This window comes from Lissotriton vulgaris, chromosome 10, assembly GCF_964263255.1.
Source record: "Lissotriton vulgaris chromosome 10, aLisVul1.2, whole genome shotgun sequence".
Lineage (NCBI taxonomy): Eukaryota > Metazoa > Chordata > Amphibia > Caudata > Salamandridae > Lissotriton > Lissotriton vulgaris.
This window is the reverse complement of record NC_141698.1, coordinates 842476194-842490229: the sequence shown is the minus strand read 5'-3', so window position 1 is coordinate 842490229 and position 14036 is coordinate 842476194. Positions and strand designations below refer to the sequence as shown.

At 47.8% G+C, this 14036-nt stretch overlaps 1 protein-coding gene across 1 annotated transcript in view; it reads right to left on the bottom strand.

The window, feature by feature from the left end:
• The window catches only part of LOC147688873 (macrophage mannose receptor 1-like), a 731375-nt gene that overhangs the window by 199240 nt on the left and 518099 nt on the right, over positions 1-14036 (bottom strand). The window contains exon 20 of the mRNA XM_086941773.1: positions 958-1100. Coding sequence (XP_086797899.1) covers positions 958-1100 — 143 coding nt within the window. The remainder of the gene's footprint in view (positions 1-957; positions 1101-14036) is intronic.

The window sequence follows — 14036 nt, the reverse complement described above, 5'->3', positions numbered from 1 at the left end:
TAGCAAGGAAAAATTCACATGTATTTATCTTTTGATTGTCATGATACACAGAAAATGACATGAACTAAAGATTACAAATTGAAAATTTGTAGTGAAATTTTTTTGAAAAATTGGTTTAGGTGTGTATCACCGTGTGAACAGTGCGCGACTGTACAATTACCACACTAGCATCCGTTACGCCATTGCCAAATTGGAACTGCAAGTCTTCGTGGAGCCTATTGAAAAAGGAATGGAAACGTGAGTGGTCGTAGACCCTGCTCAGTTGCCTTGAGCAGTGGGGTCTGTAGATTCCACGTGCCTCCTCGAAACACTATTAACAAATACAAGGCTTTGGAGAGAACAGGCACACTTACATGGAGGCTAACACCCCTATTTCTTGAGGACACACTTCTTTGAACAATCTAAAAAGTGAAAGAGTTTTACAACTGGAGTATTTGTAACATCTGTGAAATCTAGTGGTAGGAGAATGAAACAACATAATTCACAGTATAGATAGCATTATATTATTTTGTGTTTCTTGTAAATACAGTATGTGGTGTTCTGCTTCCAGTTACTTTTGAAGAGGTTTTGGCACTGGTTTCCCGCATAAAAGTTCGAAATCTGATTATCCATGCATCTCAATGTTCAAGAATTATCTGGTTTCTGTATCCAGGTTCTTTTTAGAATACCTGTGTTTAGATTTTATTTATATTGAATTTTTGTTTATTTATTATTATAAGTTATTCGGCCGCTTGTTAGCGTTTTTGACTTTCTATGTTGCCTTTGCCATCATTCTGATGCCCTGCTTGGCTTCTCTTGACTTTTGACGAGAGATTTCTGAGGGAGGTCATCCCCATCACCATTCTCACAAGAAGAAGGTGATAAAGGAAGTGAGTCCTGGGACTAACGGTGCCTTCACAGAGGATTAGGTCACATTATAGTTTTTTACAAAGTACAAGATGGATTATTGATGCTTACCTTACGTTTGTGCGATAACCAGTTTGTTGGACAACCCCCTAATGGCATTGGGATTGTCGGAGCTAATGTTGAGTTTATAGAACTGTTGTGTCTTTCACAGATGAAGGGATTCTCAAAGCCACAATTTATATCATTCCAGTATCCTGCAAGCAATCCAAACATTGTAAATACGTCATGCATACATTTCTCAATTAACATTTGATTTTTAATAATGTTTATACAATTAAATGTTTCTATTTAATGTAATTGATTTGAAAACTAAAAAAGTCCATTTAAGGATTTTTTAGGCACCCTTTATTTTTATAATTTGGAGTGTTTTATGTAGTAGTACCACCACTTATATATTGTCTATGGGGTTAAGTACACACCCCATAAAGAAACCTTCATTTAAAAAAAACTCCTTTCACATCCCCTCTCAAAAACATGAGATTGTGATCATTTTGTACAATAATTACAGTACACCACACTGAATTCTGTCATGTTTAAACAACCCTAGAATGTACATATAAATTGACAGAATGCACACCTTTGGTATTCAACAGTCCGTTCAGTATACTTAATGGCATTATTAGCGTGCAGACTTGCAAAGTGCTCTGCCCCAGTGGCACATATGAAAAATTCCGTAATCAGTGGAGCGCAATGGCGCTCCAACCACCAGTCACACAGAAAAATCATAATACATTCCATATATTCCACAAATTCCATCATGAATCATATCATCCATTTAAATCCATTGTAATCCTTTTTAGCCAATATTTTATTCAAAACGTTATCTTTGCTTTCTCCATTTACATGAAAGGCTGTACAGATCTCCATATTTTCAAATGCTGTACATACATATGCCTGAAGCCTTTTTCTGTAGCACGTGGGAAAACATAATTCATCCAAGGCAGCAGTGATCTCTTTAATTAGGTGCTGCAGTGCCGGTGCCGACATGTCCATAGGCAAAACAAGCCCGGCACAAAGTTCGCATACCAGCAGGCTTTGCTGTAGTGGTTTAGTTTTGGAGGGGTACTCCAATCTGCATGATATAAAAGATAGTTCTGCTGTAAACAGCCTCGACTGATGCATTTATCTGATCTGATGTATAGTTCTGATCTCTAAAGCCTCAGATTTGGAAATATATCTTTTCTGTGTGATGGTTTTACACTATCTCAAATCTCAACTTGCGACATCTATGCAATTTAAGGGATAACTTTGATGTTTAAATGCTGCTCCTGTACATTTTTGTGGAGCCTGAGTCATAACTATACTGGCCTAGAAACTCCATAGTCATATCACTTTCATGACACTATAAACGTTTTCCCTTCCTAACCTGGGTCCAGCTAATAATAAATGAGTCGGAGGTTCAAGATTGTGTTAGGTGCACCTACGGCAGACCGGAAATTCAATTAGCCAAAAAACATGAAAAGCTGAATTCAGCTCCAGCATTCACTCTGAGTTATCACGTAAACAAATGACAGTGAAGCACAGAACCCCATAAGGGTGACCTTAATTCGTGAAGATAGAGGTTCAAAAGTCCAAAATCCACCCCTGTAGAGTTACTCTTAAATTTGCGATAGATTTCACATTTTTTTGGGATTCATAAAATCACAGCAGGAAAATGTGCAGGGGTAAATAGTCATTCAAGTTCTTCTGTTGGTTGTGCCGCAATAAAATGTCCATGCTTTGCATCTAACCCTAAATTCACATGGTGAGAAATGACGCACGAGGGAAATTCTTTACACCATTAAAAGTCCATTTTACCTTTGCAAAATCCCACAAATCCTGATCCAGCTTGTGAAATTTATGATACCATATTATTTTGTTTTTTGCACAGGGAAGTACTAATTGGGTGCATGCAAAAGTGTCTAAATGAGGCCTTCTTTGCCATTATTATTTCAAAGGCACTGCTACTCACATAATGCTTTCATTGTTCAACCTTTAAAAACACGTTAATGTGTTCATGTTACAATGTTGAATGCCACCACTGATTGCTTCAGGGAAGAAATGGAACCCAGTATGTAATTTGGGTGATATAGAACTTTAACTTTTTTATTTAATTTAAAAACCTCAGTTGCCCTAACCCTGTAGATTGCAGGTAAATGAACAATAGTAACCCAAATGGTTTAATATGCTGATTAACAAATTGTCTTTAAATGAAATGAAATGCATGGTTCATCTAGGTTAGTAATTGTATATGGATAGAACTTATGTGTTTTCATTTCAATAATTCTTTAAAAATGTGGTCTAGAAGACTTCATAGGAATCACAGAAGTAATATCTTAGGGAGTCATGTAGAGTTGGGCGTTAATGAGTGTCTGCCGATGTTAGTCCTAATTCCGCACCTTTTCTATTTGGACATAAAAGAACTGTGAAGGATCATGCTGTAAGAGAATACAAAAACACTAGAGAAACGTCCTCCTTGACTGCCAGTTAGTTTAGTTTTTACCTCCTGTTCATAAATGCAAACGCTAGGGGGTAGGGAGGGGCGTGGCCTGACTGGCCAAGATGGTAGATGCTCTTGTCTGACCTCCCGACCGCTGACCCGGATCTTTCTATATCCTCGATGCTGGCGCAGATTGCATTTGGCTCCGCTACCCCTACTGGGGCTACCACTCCCTGCGTTGAGGGTGAAATCTGCAGTAGAGACCCCGGCTGCATCCGTGCCCTTGGATGCAGCCTATTCCTGCTCCTGCTGCTGTGCTCTCCAGTAGGCTCAGCGGATACTGACCCTGACTTGGAACTTTGTTCTGCCTACTGACGGGTGACCCTGGGGGTGGGTGAGGGGGGGCAGGGGCGGTCGATGCCCTTAGGTATGATCCACTGTCCGGCCCACCACCCGGAGGATGGCGTCTGACCTCTGGCGAAGCCAGCTAGCACTTTACTGGGAGCTGTGGACCGCAAACCCATGCTCATCAGATGGGTCGGGACAAATCATGGCCTGTGCACTGCTGGGGCATTGGAAGACCCTCTGGGGTTCCAGACAGACCTTTTCTTAGCAAGTGGCTCTGTTGCAGTGCCCCAGATGGGGTCCTGTTGATGTCCTTGGCCATGTAGGCCCTGTGTGCGGTGCCAGGTAGGGTCTCTCTCCCCCTACCTTCTCATGGATATTGGCTGCCTCTATTTTCTATGCTTGGACATACTGTGTAGCAAGCGGGACAGGGTTTGCGCCACCCCAAGACCACCACCACAGGAGATACTACTGTCCATCACTGATCACTTCCCCATCCCCCTTGGTCCTTTAAGAAGGAGGTAGCTGAGTTGGTGAGCTACTATCTACCACCAGAGAGGTGATAGCAGCTGTTAACAACATGGGTAGGGACAAACTCTCCACCCCCCAGTCACAGATTGAGATGAACAAATGCACTTCTCCTACATCAGTGCCCAGGCGGCACCTGATGCCCTGAACCGGCTTCTAATGCCCTCCGAACTCAGACAATACTGATATTCTACAGGCCATCGAAGCCTCATGCACAGCGTTTGAATCCAAAACTGGCAATGTAGGGGTGGAGGTATCCTTCCTGTGACAAGATCTGGCCAACAGAGTAACTGAGGGGAAGAGTTGAGCATGTGAACGTGAGTGTTAGAACTGGTTATTTCTGGTTGGCTAAGGCTGACGCCAAAGCTAGGCAGAAACCACCATTCTAGTCAGGGCAAGGGAGTCACACGCCAAGATAACCCCTGCTCACCCCCTTGGTAGCTTGGAACGAGCAGTAAGGCTAAACTCGGAGGCAATGTGTAAAGCATTTGCACCAGCACACAACAGCAACAACATCCTAGGCACACCACAAAAGGAACTCCACACAACGTTATATAAAAATAACTTCTGTATTGTAAAACACATCAGATAGAAATCACACATGTACATTGTGCCAACTGGCACGGGCAATATTCACAAGGGATTATGTACAGGACAGGGCCACATGGGCCACTGTCAGAATCAGCACTTAGTAGAAATTAGAATATAGGATATAAAATCACTTCTGGAACTTAGAATAAGTATAGCACAAAATAGCAGTTATAAATCACATCAAGTAACTACTGAGAACAGGTACCAGGACCTCACTAGGACCACCTGTTCTAAAAAGAACAACCACCTAAGAATAAAATATATTTAGGGGTATAAACAAGAACACATTACCCATGATGCATGAAACACATTCAGAGGAGTAGTAAAGAGAAACACATGATGCCTAAAACATTCAGAGGTGTAAGGACAACCACCTAAGTATCACACAGCGTTTAGGGGTCTAGGAAAGAACACATTACCCATGATGCATAAATACACATTCAGAGGAGTAGTAAGGACAACCACCTAAGTATCACACAGCGTTTAGGGGTCTAAGAAGGAACACATTACCCATGATGCATAAACCCACATTCAGAGGAGTAGTAAAGGGAAAGAAAGACACATGATACATAAAAATACATTCAGAGGTGCACAACAACTCAATAGCGCAAAAACACACAGTAGGCAGTTACTATCCTAGACATAGCAGATAACCACATTGCGCACAACTTACATAAGCCACCACCTGTGGCAGTCCCTAGGCCAACTGGCCTTGTTGGGGCTCAGACGCCCTGTGTCCAAATGTCAGGGCGCGCTGCCAAGCAGCGCCAGTCCAAGCACAAGCCTAAACGTAGCAGGTGCCCACTACTTGCTGGGCACCTGTGAACATCCCAAGACCAAAACGGTGCAGCTGCCCACTAATTGCTGGGCAGCTGTGAACACAAGCAAACTAGGGCATGGGCCCTCACTGGCCCTTGAACAGTACTGCGCCAAACTGCGGGAGCCCCCACAGGCTCTTGAACCAATATGCCCCCATGAACCTCCCTGGTTCATCTACACCTGTATTATCAGGACGTTTCTCATATAGATTGTCTCAAGTCTCTCGTAATGCAGTATTAAAAATAATACTATCGCCTTATCTCCACTTAGCTCTCAAAAACGAGCAAACTACGTAATGCCAGCAGTAAAATCACTTTCAAAACAGCCCTGGGAGTAAATGCACCTCAAGCGCTGTAAGCGCGCCTCACCGAGTACTCCTCGGACTCTTTTCCTCTCACCGGCACAGCCTCGCACTTCAGATGGCTTCCCCGCGCCTGACAGAGCACACTCGCTCCTTGCCCCGGCCGGACCCGGTTGCTCTCCCGCCCGCTCTCGGCACTCCAACGAGCGGCGGGGGACGTATGCAGGCACTCTGCAGTTGGGACGGCAGGCTGGGGGCCACAGAGGCACTCGTGGTTCCCTCGGCGAGGACGGGTCTTCTCCGTGAAGGCTCTTCCACGCAGCGCGGCCCCCGGCGTCTCCGCAGCAGTTCCTCGCTGATGGGCCAATCAGGTCGCGGCTCTGAAGGCGAGCCCTCGCAACCACCCGGGAGTCAGCCAACGGCAGTGCGGCTCCCGGGACAAGCCTACGATGACAAATCCTGGGCGACCAATCCCTGCACAGCTTTGGCAATGACGTGACGGCACACGGGCCAATCCCGTCGCGGCGTCAGTGAGGGGGCTCGGCTCCCTTAGCCAATGGGAGCGCAGCGGCTCCGATCTTCACCGCGGCAGCCTCCGTTTACGAACAGCAACTTCTGTGGGTATTCCTGGCCCCGGGGAGCAGCGGTGATTATGCGGCACATGACGTTTGAGGGCGCAGGTCACGGAAAGACCTCCCTCTTGGCCTCACAATCGCTCTGGAGCAAGATACACGAGGGGAGGCGTCACAGACCTCCGACCCTCGTTGGGAATGTGCCGAAGAGCACACCGATCCCTACCCACGGTCCGCAGTTGAGCACCACACGCTCCAGGTCCAAAACAGCACAATCTGCACAGCGTTCTGGCAAAGCTTTAGGAATAAAAGAGGGAGCAGCATAGCCCCCAGCAGGAAAATCCTCCAGCATCCAGAGAGAAGTCTATCAGGCGTCCAGGGGCTGGGCAGGGCCCAGGGATTCCCCTGGGCCCAATCAGCAGCACGCCCCTGGCAGATTCAAGTTGAAAACAAGAACATTTTGGAAGGGGACACAGCCCCTTCTTTTACACAGAAAAGTCTTTGTGTAGGCAGTGTGAGAACCAGCTAGAACTGGTTATAGGGAAGTCCTGTCAGTATCAGGGACAGAGGTGACAGTCGCCCAGCGGGGGGTGGAGCCAGCATTGTGGTCAGGCAGGCACAGCCCTTCACTATCAGGTGCCATCTCCTCCCACTTCCCTGGCAGCAGATGCTGCCTTTCATCCATGGGCTGACTCAGACAACCTCCTGGGCTCTCCAGCCCCTGTCACCCTCAAACCAGACAGTCAATCCACAAGCAGGCCCAGGCACTCCTGGACCAGGCTCACCAGCCAATCACACGCCAGACACAAATTACACAAATATACCAACTTATAAAAGTGGCACTTCTAGACTAGACACAGTCATGCCACATATACCATTTCTCAGCATTCAGTCTCACGAGTTCTCTCATACCAAACTCGCCCCTGCACTCCCCACACATCAGGAACTACCATGGGCATACATATTCCCCATTCATTCCTATGGGAGGGCAGGTCATTCACCACACATACACAGAGACCTCAAGCACTTTACACTTTACCACAGTGAAAAAGTGCGCAGAGGCCTAAAATCACCAACACCAGGTCACAGAAACAGGCTAGGAAAAAGCAAAAAAGTCTCGGGTGAACCTGCCTAAAGGGCCGGATCCAACACAAAATGCAGGGTACACCAATCACTCCACTGATGGGCTTCACTGCTTTGGGCGACAAAACACGGACACGGGCCCGCACAGCAGGGACACCTTCCGGTTCTACGCCACTCTGAACCCACCTGGTTACCTCCAAACAATAACTTTCTGACACAACTAGGATACCACACTGGTACTCCCTAGTCATCCATGGCCAAGACCATCCAAATATCACAGGTCCTAACCAATCCACAGAGCGGGTGGCAATAACCCCTGGCCCTAAATAGCCATTCTCCACTCTCCCTCTCAGTGTAGCTACAACTACCACTGATCCAACAACCTAGGGTCCACACCCCCAGGCTGACCAGAGGTCACGGGCAAGAATGCCCTACCCTACCTCTACTTCTGGGTTTCTGCACCCTCACAGGAAAGCACTCACCAGAACACAATTCTCCTACCAGCCCAGGACCTCACTCCATCACTGGTCTACCACCTGGAAACTATTTAACTTCTGAGGTACAAAGCACACAGCACAGTTCCTCTTCAAGCAGGTGGGGGGACACAGCACACAGCAAAGTCCCCTTTCCTCTACCTTAGTGGAAACAACAAACTGCAGGTGAGCCCCAGAACACACAGCAAGGGCAGCCCTCTCAGTCTCTTCAGCTGATTCACTTTGGCAGAGATTCCTCTTGACCTAGAAGTTTCCTAATCTCCCAACCTAGGATCTAAACCCTCAGGTTGCACCGAGGTCAGGAGTACACCGTCCCTCTGCACCCCCTTCCAGAGTTCTGCACCCTCCCACCTTGGAGCAGTACCCCTAGAAGCCAAAACCGGTCAGGACACTGAGTACAGATGCCCTTCCCTCCAGGTCAGGCTGAACCTGAACCTGGCCTCCCCCCTCCTCGGGGAACAACCTCCAGAGGCCCCACAAATGGTCAAGCACTCTAGACGGTCAAATGCTCAGCGAGCCAGGACTTCTGCACCCTCCACTTAGGAGCGGTACTGCCCAACACTAAGACTGCCGGAGTTCTGGTTACAGACACTACCCGTCCTCTAGACACAGGAAGATCCTCCTCACATGACCTATGTACAGCTTAGGCCCCTGACCTGGCGCTCCCTTAGGGAACCCTCCAGGCCCTGAGATAGGGTTTCAGGCCAACGTGGGACACACCTTCCCACACTCACTCCGCCTCCACTGAGACAGGGCGTGAGCCCCTACACCCCTACCATACTACTGGGACCTAGCTGGGTTACACATGAACCTCTTCCCCTACACAGGATCATCAGATACTCAAGCCACTCCTTTTGGAACCACTCCCTAATGCCTCTGCAAGACATCTAGCACACCACCAGACATCCACCTTCTTGTCCAGTGCCTCTGCAGGACCTCCTGCACACCACCAGAGGTACACCTCACGTGCAGGCTCCTTAAAAAAACCTCACACCAACTCCTCCAGTTCAAGACACCACTCATCCACACACTCCCCCTCCAGACAGGTGAGACAGTTCCTCACTGCTTCTGACTCTCAACCTGTACCCCTCTTACTGAGCACCAGGCACCATACTCTAGGAACTGGGAATGGGACTTCACACGCACTGGACACATTTAAGCTGCCACCACTGGATCCTACCATACTGTGGAATCCAGACACACACACTACATTCAGGCGATAACCACCCTCCTGAGCTAGTCATTTCTCCTCCACACTCCCTCTCTTCCATCTACCCACACAGGGACAGGACCAGGGATGAGCACTGGACCCAGCAAGGGATTCCTACTCTATGGGAACCTCCCCCTCTACTGGCGTCCCGCCCTGTCAATTTCTCTCATCTGCCACTAAACATAAAGTGCTGAAACACATTTGAAAATGACACTCTTGAGGAAAAACAAAAATCAAAAACAATAATCCCAAACATGTGACTATCTAAAAAAAATGCAGAGTTTTGTAATCCTGAAACTGGGCAACCAAACAGCTGTCCCTTAAGAGTAATCTGCTGCCTCCTTGGAAACAAGAACATTTTGGAAGGGGACACAGCCCCTTCTTATACACAGAAAAGTCTTTGAAGTCTTTGTGTAGGCGGTGTGAGAACCAGCTAGAACTGGTTATAGGGAAGTCCTGTCAGTATCAGGGACAGAGGTGACAGTCGCCCAGCGGGGGGGTGGAGCCAGCATTGTGGTCAGGCAGGCACAGCCCTTCACTATCAGGTGCCATCTCCTCCCACTTCCCTGGCAGCAGATGCTGCCTTTCATCCATGGGCTGACTCAGACAACCTCCTGGGCTCTCCAGCCCCTGTCACCCTCAAACCAGACAGTCAATCCACAAGCAGGCCCAGGCACTCCTGGACCAGGCTCACCAGCCAATCACACGCCAGACACAAATTACACAAATATACCAACTTCTAAAAGTGGCACTTCTAGACTAGACACAGTCATGCCGCAGCATTCAGTCTCACGAGTTCTCTCATACCAAACTCGCCCCTGCACTCCCCACACATCAGGAACTACCATGGGCATACATATTCCCCATTCATTCCTATGGGAGGGCAGGTCACTCACCACACATACTCAGAGAGCTCAAGCACTTTACACTGTACCGCAGTGAAAAAGTGCGCCGAGGCCTAAAATCACCAACACCAGGTCACAGAAACAGGCTAGGAAAAAGCAAAAAAGTCTTGGGGTGAACCTGCCTAAAGGGCCGGATCCAACAGTGAGGATACATTGAAAGAGCTCAAAACAACTGTCTGAAGACTCTTGAATACATTCAGAGCACTGGAGGCATATGTCAAGGTCATGGTGAGCCGGGCTCGGAGATATAGCCTGCACTTCATTGAGTAACTGCTTGAGTGCCCACATCTTTATTGTCGTACAAAAGAGGGTGGCGATGGACGGAGCATCTGAACCAATCAAACACTCACACCCAGTTAACAGATCTGGGTTTAATCCATCATCGTTCTTTAGCCCACTCTGCCACCCCAGTTCAGACATGACCATATGCAAATCAGTCTGACCCTGTGCCTCATGGGAACAGTCCAGCCCGAACTGCCAAGCCATGCCTTCCCTGGAGCGGAAACAAGCTTCCTAGGACCGGTTTCTGGCATTACTGCCGTCTTCAGCCAGGCTTGCTTGAATCCAGTGGCAAAGTGAGCAAGGGACTCACGTCTGAGCATACCCTGCCAACTTATGGCGAAGAAAGCAGTACAAAAGGGGGTAGTGATGGATGGAGCATCTGAACCAAGCAAACACTCACACCCAGTCAACAGATCTGGGTTTAATCCATTACCGTTCTTTAGCCTACTCTGCCACCCCAGTTCAGACATGGCCATATGCAAATCAGTCTGACCCTGTGCCTCATGGGAACAGTCCAGCCCAAACTGCCAAGCAATGCCTTCCCTGGACCGGAAACAAGCTTCCTAGGACCGGTTTCTGGCATTACAGCCGTCTTCAGCCAGGCTTGCTTGAATCCAGTGGCAAAATGAGCAAGGTACTAACGTCTGAGCATACCCTGCCAACTTATGACGAACAAAGCAGTACAAAAGGGGGGTAGTTATGGAAGGAGCATCTGAACCAATCAAACACTCACACCCAGTGAACAGATCTGGGTTTAACCCATCACCGTTCTTTAGCCTACTCTGCCATCCCAGTTCAGACATGGCCATATGCAAATCAGTCTGACCTGTGCCTCATGGGAACAGTCCAGCCCGAACTGCCAAGCAATGCCTTCCCTGGACCGGAAATAAGCTTCCTAGGACCCGTTTCTGGCATTACAGCCGTCTTCAGCCAGGCTTGCTTGAATCCAGTGGCAAATTGAGCAAGGGACTCACGTCTGAGCATATCCTGCCAACTTATGACGAACAAAGCTGAACAAAAGGGGTGGTGATGGACGGAGAATCTAAATCAATCAAACACTCACACCCAGTCAACAGATCTGGGTTTAATCCATCACCGTTCTTTAGCCCACTCTGCCACCCCAGTTCAGACATGGCCATATGCAAATCAGTCTGACCCTGTGCCTCATGGGAACAGTCCAGCCCGAACTGCCAAGCCATGCCTTCCCTGGACCAGAAAAAAGCTTCCTAGGACCAGTTTCTGGCATTACAGCCGTCTTCAGCCAGGCTTGCTTGAATCCAGTGGAAAAGTGAGCAAAGGACTCCCGTCCAAGCATACCCTGCCAACTCATGGAGAACAAAGCAGTACAAAAGGAGGTGGTGATGGACGGAAAACTAGCGTGGAAAAATCTTAGACGCAGACTAAAAAAAGGAGGGTTGGCGCTTCCAGACATAAGACTATATGCAGAAGCGTTCCAGTTTAAAAGCATACGGATGCTGTTAGTTAAGCCAGGGGAATCAGCTTGGGGGAAGCTATTAGGCGAAATGGTGCGGGTAGAAGGGGGAGGCAATGGAGAAGCATTTCTGTATAAATTTGGATCACCTAGGTTCTTCAAGAGGGTTCGTCTGAAGGTTCTAAGGACAGCTCTTGAGACTTGGTGTAGGCTCAGGCATAGATGGGGCATTGGATACTATTCTGATTATGCCCCTATATGGGATGGCCCAGGGACCCCGGGTTGCTTGCAGGATGGCTTGGCGCTGCCGATAAAGAGGGCCGGTGTCAAAATCTGGTCTGAACTGTTGGACAGTGGGGGGATACCTCCCTGGGATTACCTGAGGGCTAAGATTGGCACCGGGTTCTCAAGATTTAAATACATACTGTTAACATCATGGTATGTGGCAGAAAAGCGGGAGATAAGCGGAAACAGGGAGATTGAAGACTTGCTGCAAGAGACACGCCCACTGAATAAGGAAATATCTATGTGGTATAATAGTCTGCTGGATGCCGAAGACCATAAGACTCCCGCCTCCGTAGCAGTGTGGACGGGATCCCCACTCGAGACACCAGCAGACCTTTTATATGAATCCTCACTGAAGACCCTGTACAGATCAGTTAAACCTGCCTGCCTAAAGAAAAATCATTTTTTTGTCATTAATAGACTCTATTACACCCCGGCAAAAATTGCAAAGTTTGCTCCTTTTCCCGTCCCTAAATGCCCTAGATGCGCAGTACCCTTAGCAAATGACTTACATATTTTCTATGAGTGCCCAGCACTCACAAGATTCTGGGCTGAGGTAGGTGACAACTTACTGGGCATATTTAATACCAACATTGAGATCAATATACAACTGGTATTTTTTGGAGAAGATGGTCACCTCAGCCAGAACCTCTCGCGGAAAGACAGGGGCCTATTACTGAACTTGATACTGTTGGCAAGAAGGGAAGTGTGTAAGAGGTGGAAGGATGCCCTACTCCCGCAAAGGGAGGATTGGCTTAAAGCAGCATTCGCTATGGCGCGACTAGAGTACGATGGAGTGGAAGATAAAATCTCGAATATTTGGCACTCCTTGGTGAGCTGGGGCAAGGACTTAAGATTACTGTAACATCATTGATCTTATGATTACACCAAAGTCCCATACAAAATAATGGGACTGGTCGGATGACCCAAGCGAGTGCGGTAAGCCGTAGGGGCGACCAGTAACGAAGGCGGCTTCATAAGACCCGCAGAGGCTTGTAAGGTGAGATGAGGACCAAAAAAAAAAAAAAAAAAAAAAAGCCTTCCCTGGACAGGAAACAAGCTTCCTATGACTGGTTTCTGGCATTACAGCCGTCTTCAGCCAGGCTTGCTTGAATCCAGTGGCAAATTGAGCAAGGGACTCACGTCTGAGCATATCCTGCCAACTTATGACGAACAAAGCTGAACAAAAGGGGTGGTGATGGACGGAGAATCTAAATTAATCAAACACTCACACCCAGTCAACAGATCTGGGTTTAATCCATCACCGTTCTTTAGCCCACTCTGCCACCCCAGTTCAGACATGGCCATATGCAAATCAGTCTGACCCTGTGCCTCATGGGAACAGTCCAGCCCGAACTGCCAAGCCATGCCTTCCCTGGACCAGAAAAAAGCTTCCTAGGACCGGTTTCTGGCATTACAGCCGTCTTCAGCCAGGCTTGCTTGAATCCAGTGGAAAAGTGAGCAAAGGACTCCCGTCCAAGCATACCCTGCCAACTCATGGAGAACAAAGCAGTACAAAAGGAGGTGGTGATGGACGGAAAATCTGAACCAATCAAACACTCACACCCAGTCAACAGATTTGGGTTTAATCCATCACCGTTCTTTAGCCCACTCTGCCACCCCAGTTCATACATGGCCATATGCAAATCAGTCTGACCATGTGCCTCATGGGAACAGTCCAGCCCGAACTGCCAAGCCATGCCTTCCCTGGACCGGAAACAAGCTTCCTAGGATCGGTTTCTGGCATTACACATATTTATTGTCAGTATGTTTGTTGGATAAAAGGAGCATCACCTTCCCCACAGGAACCCTCCTCCTGGAGGTCCATCATGCTCTATGATTGCAAACTTTGAGAACTTTAGGG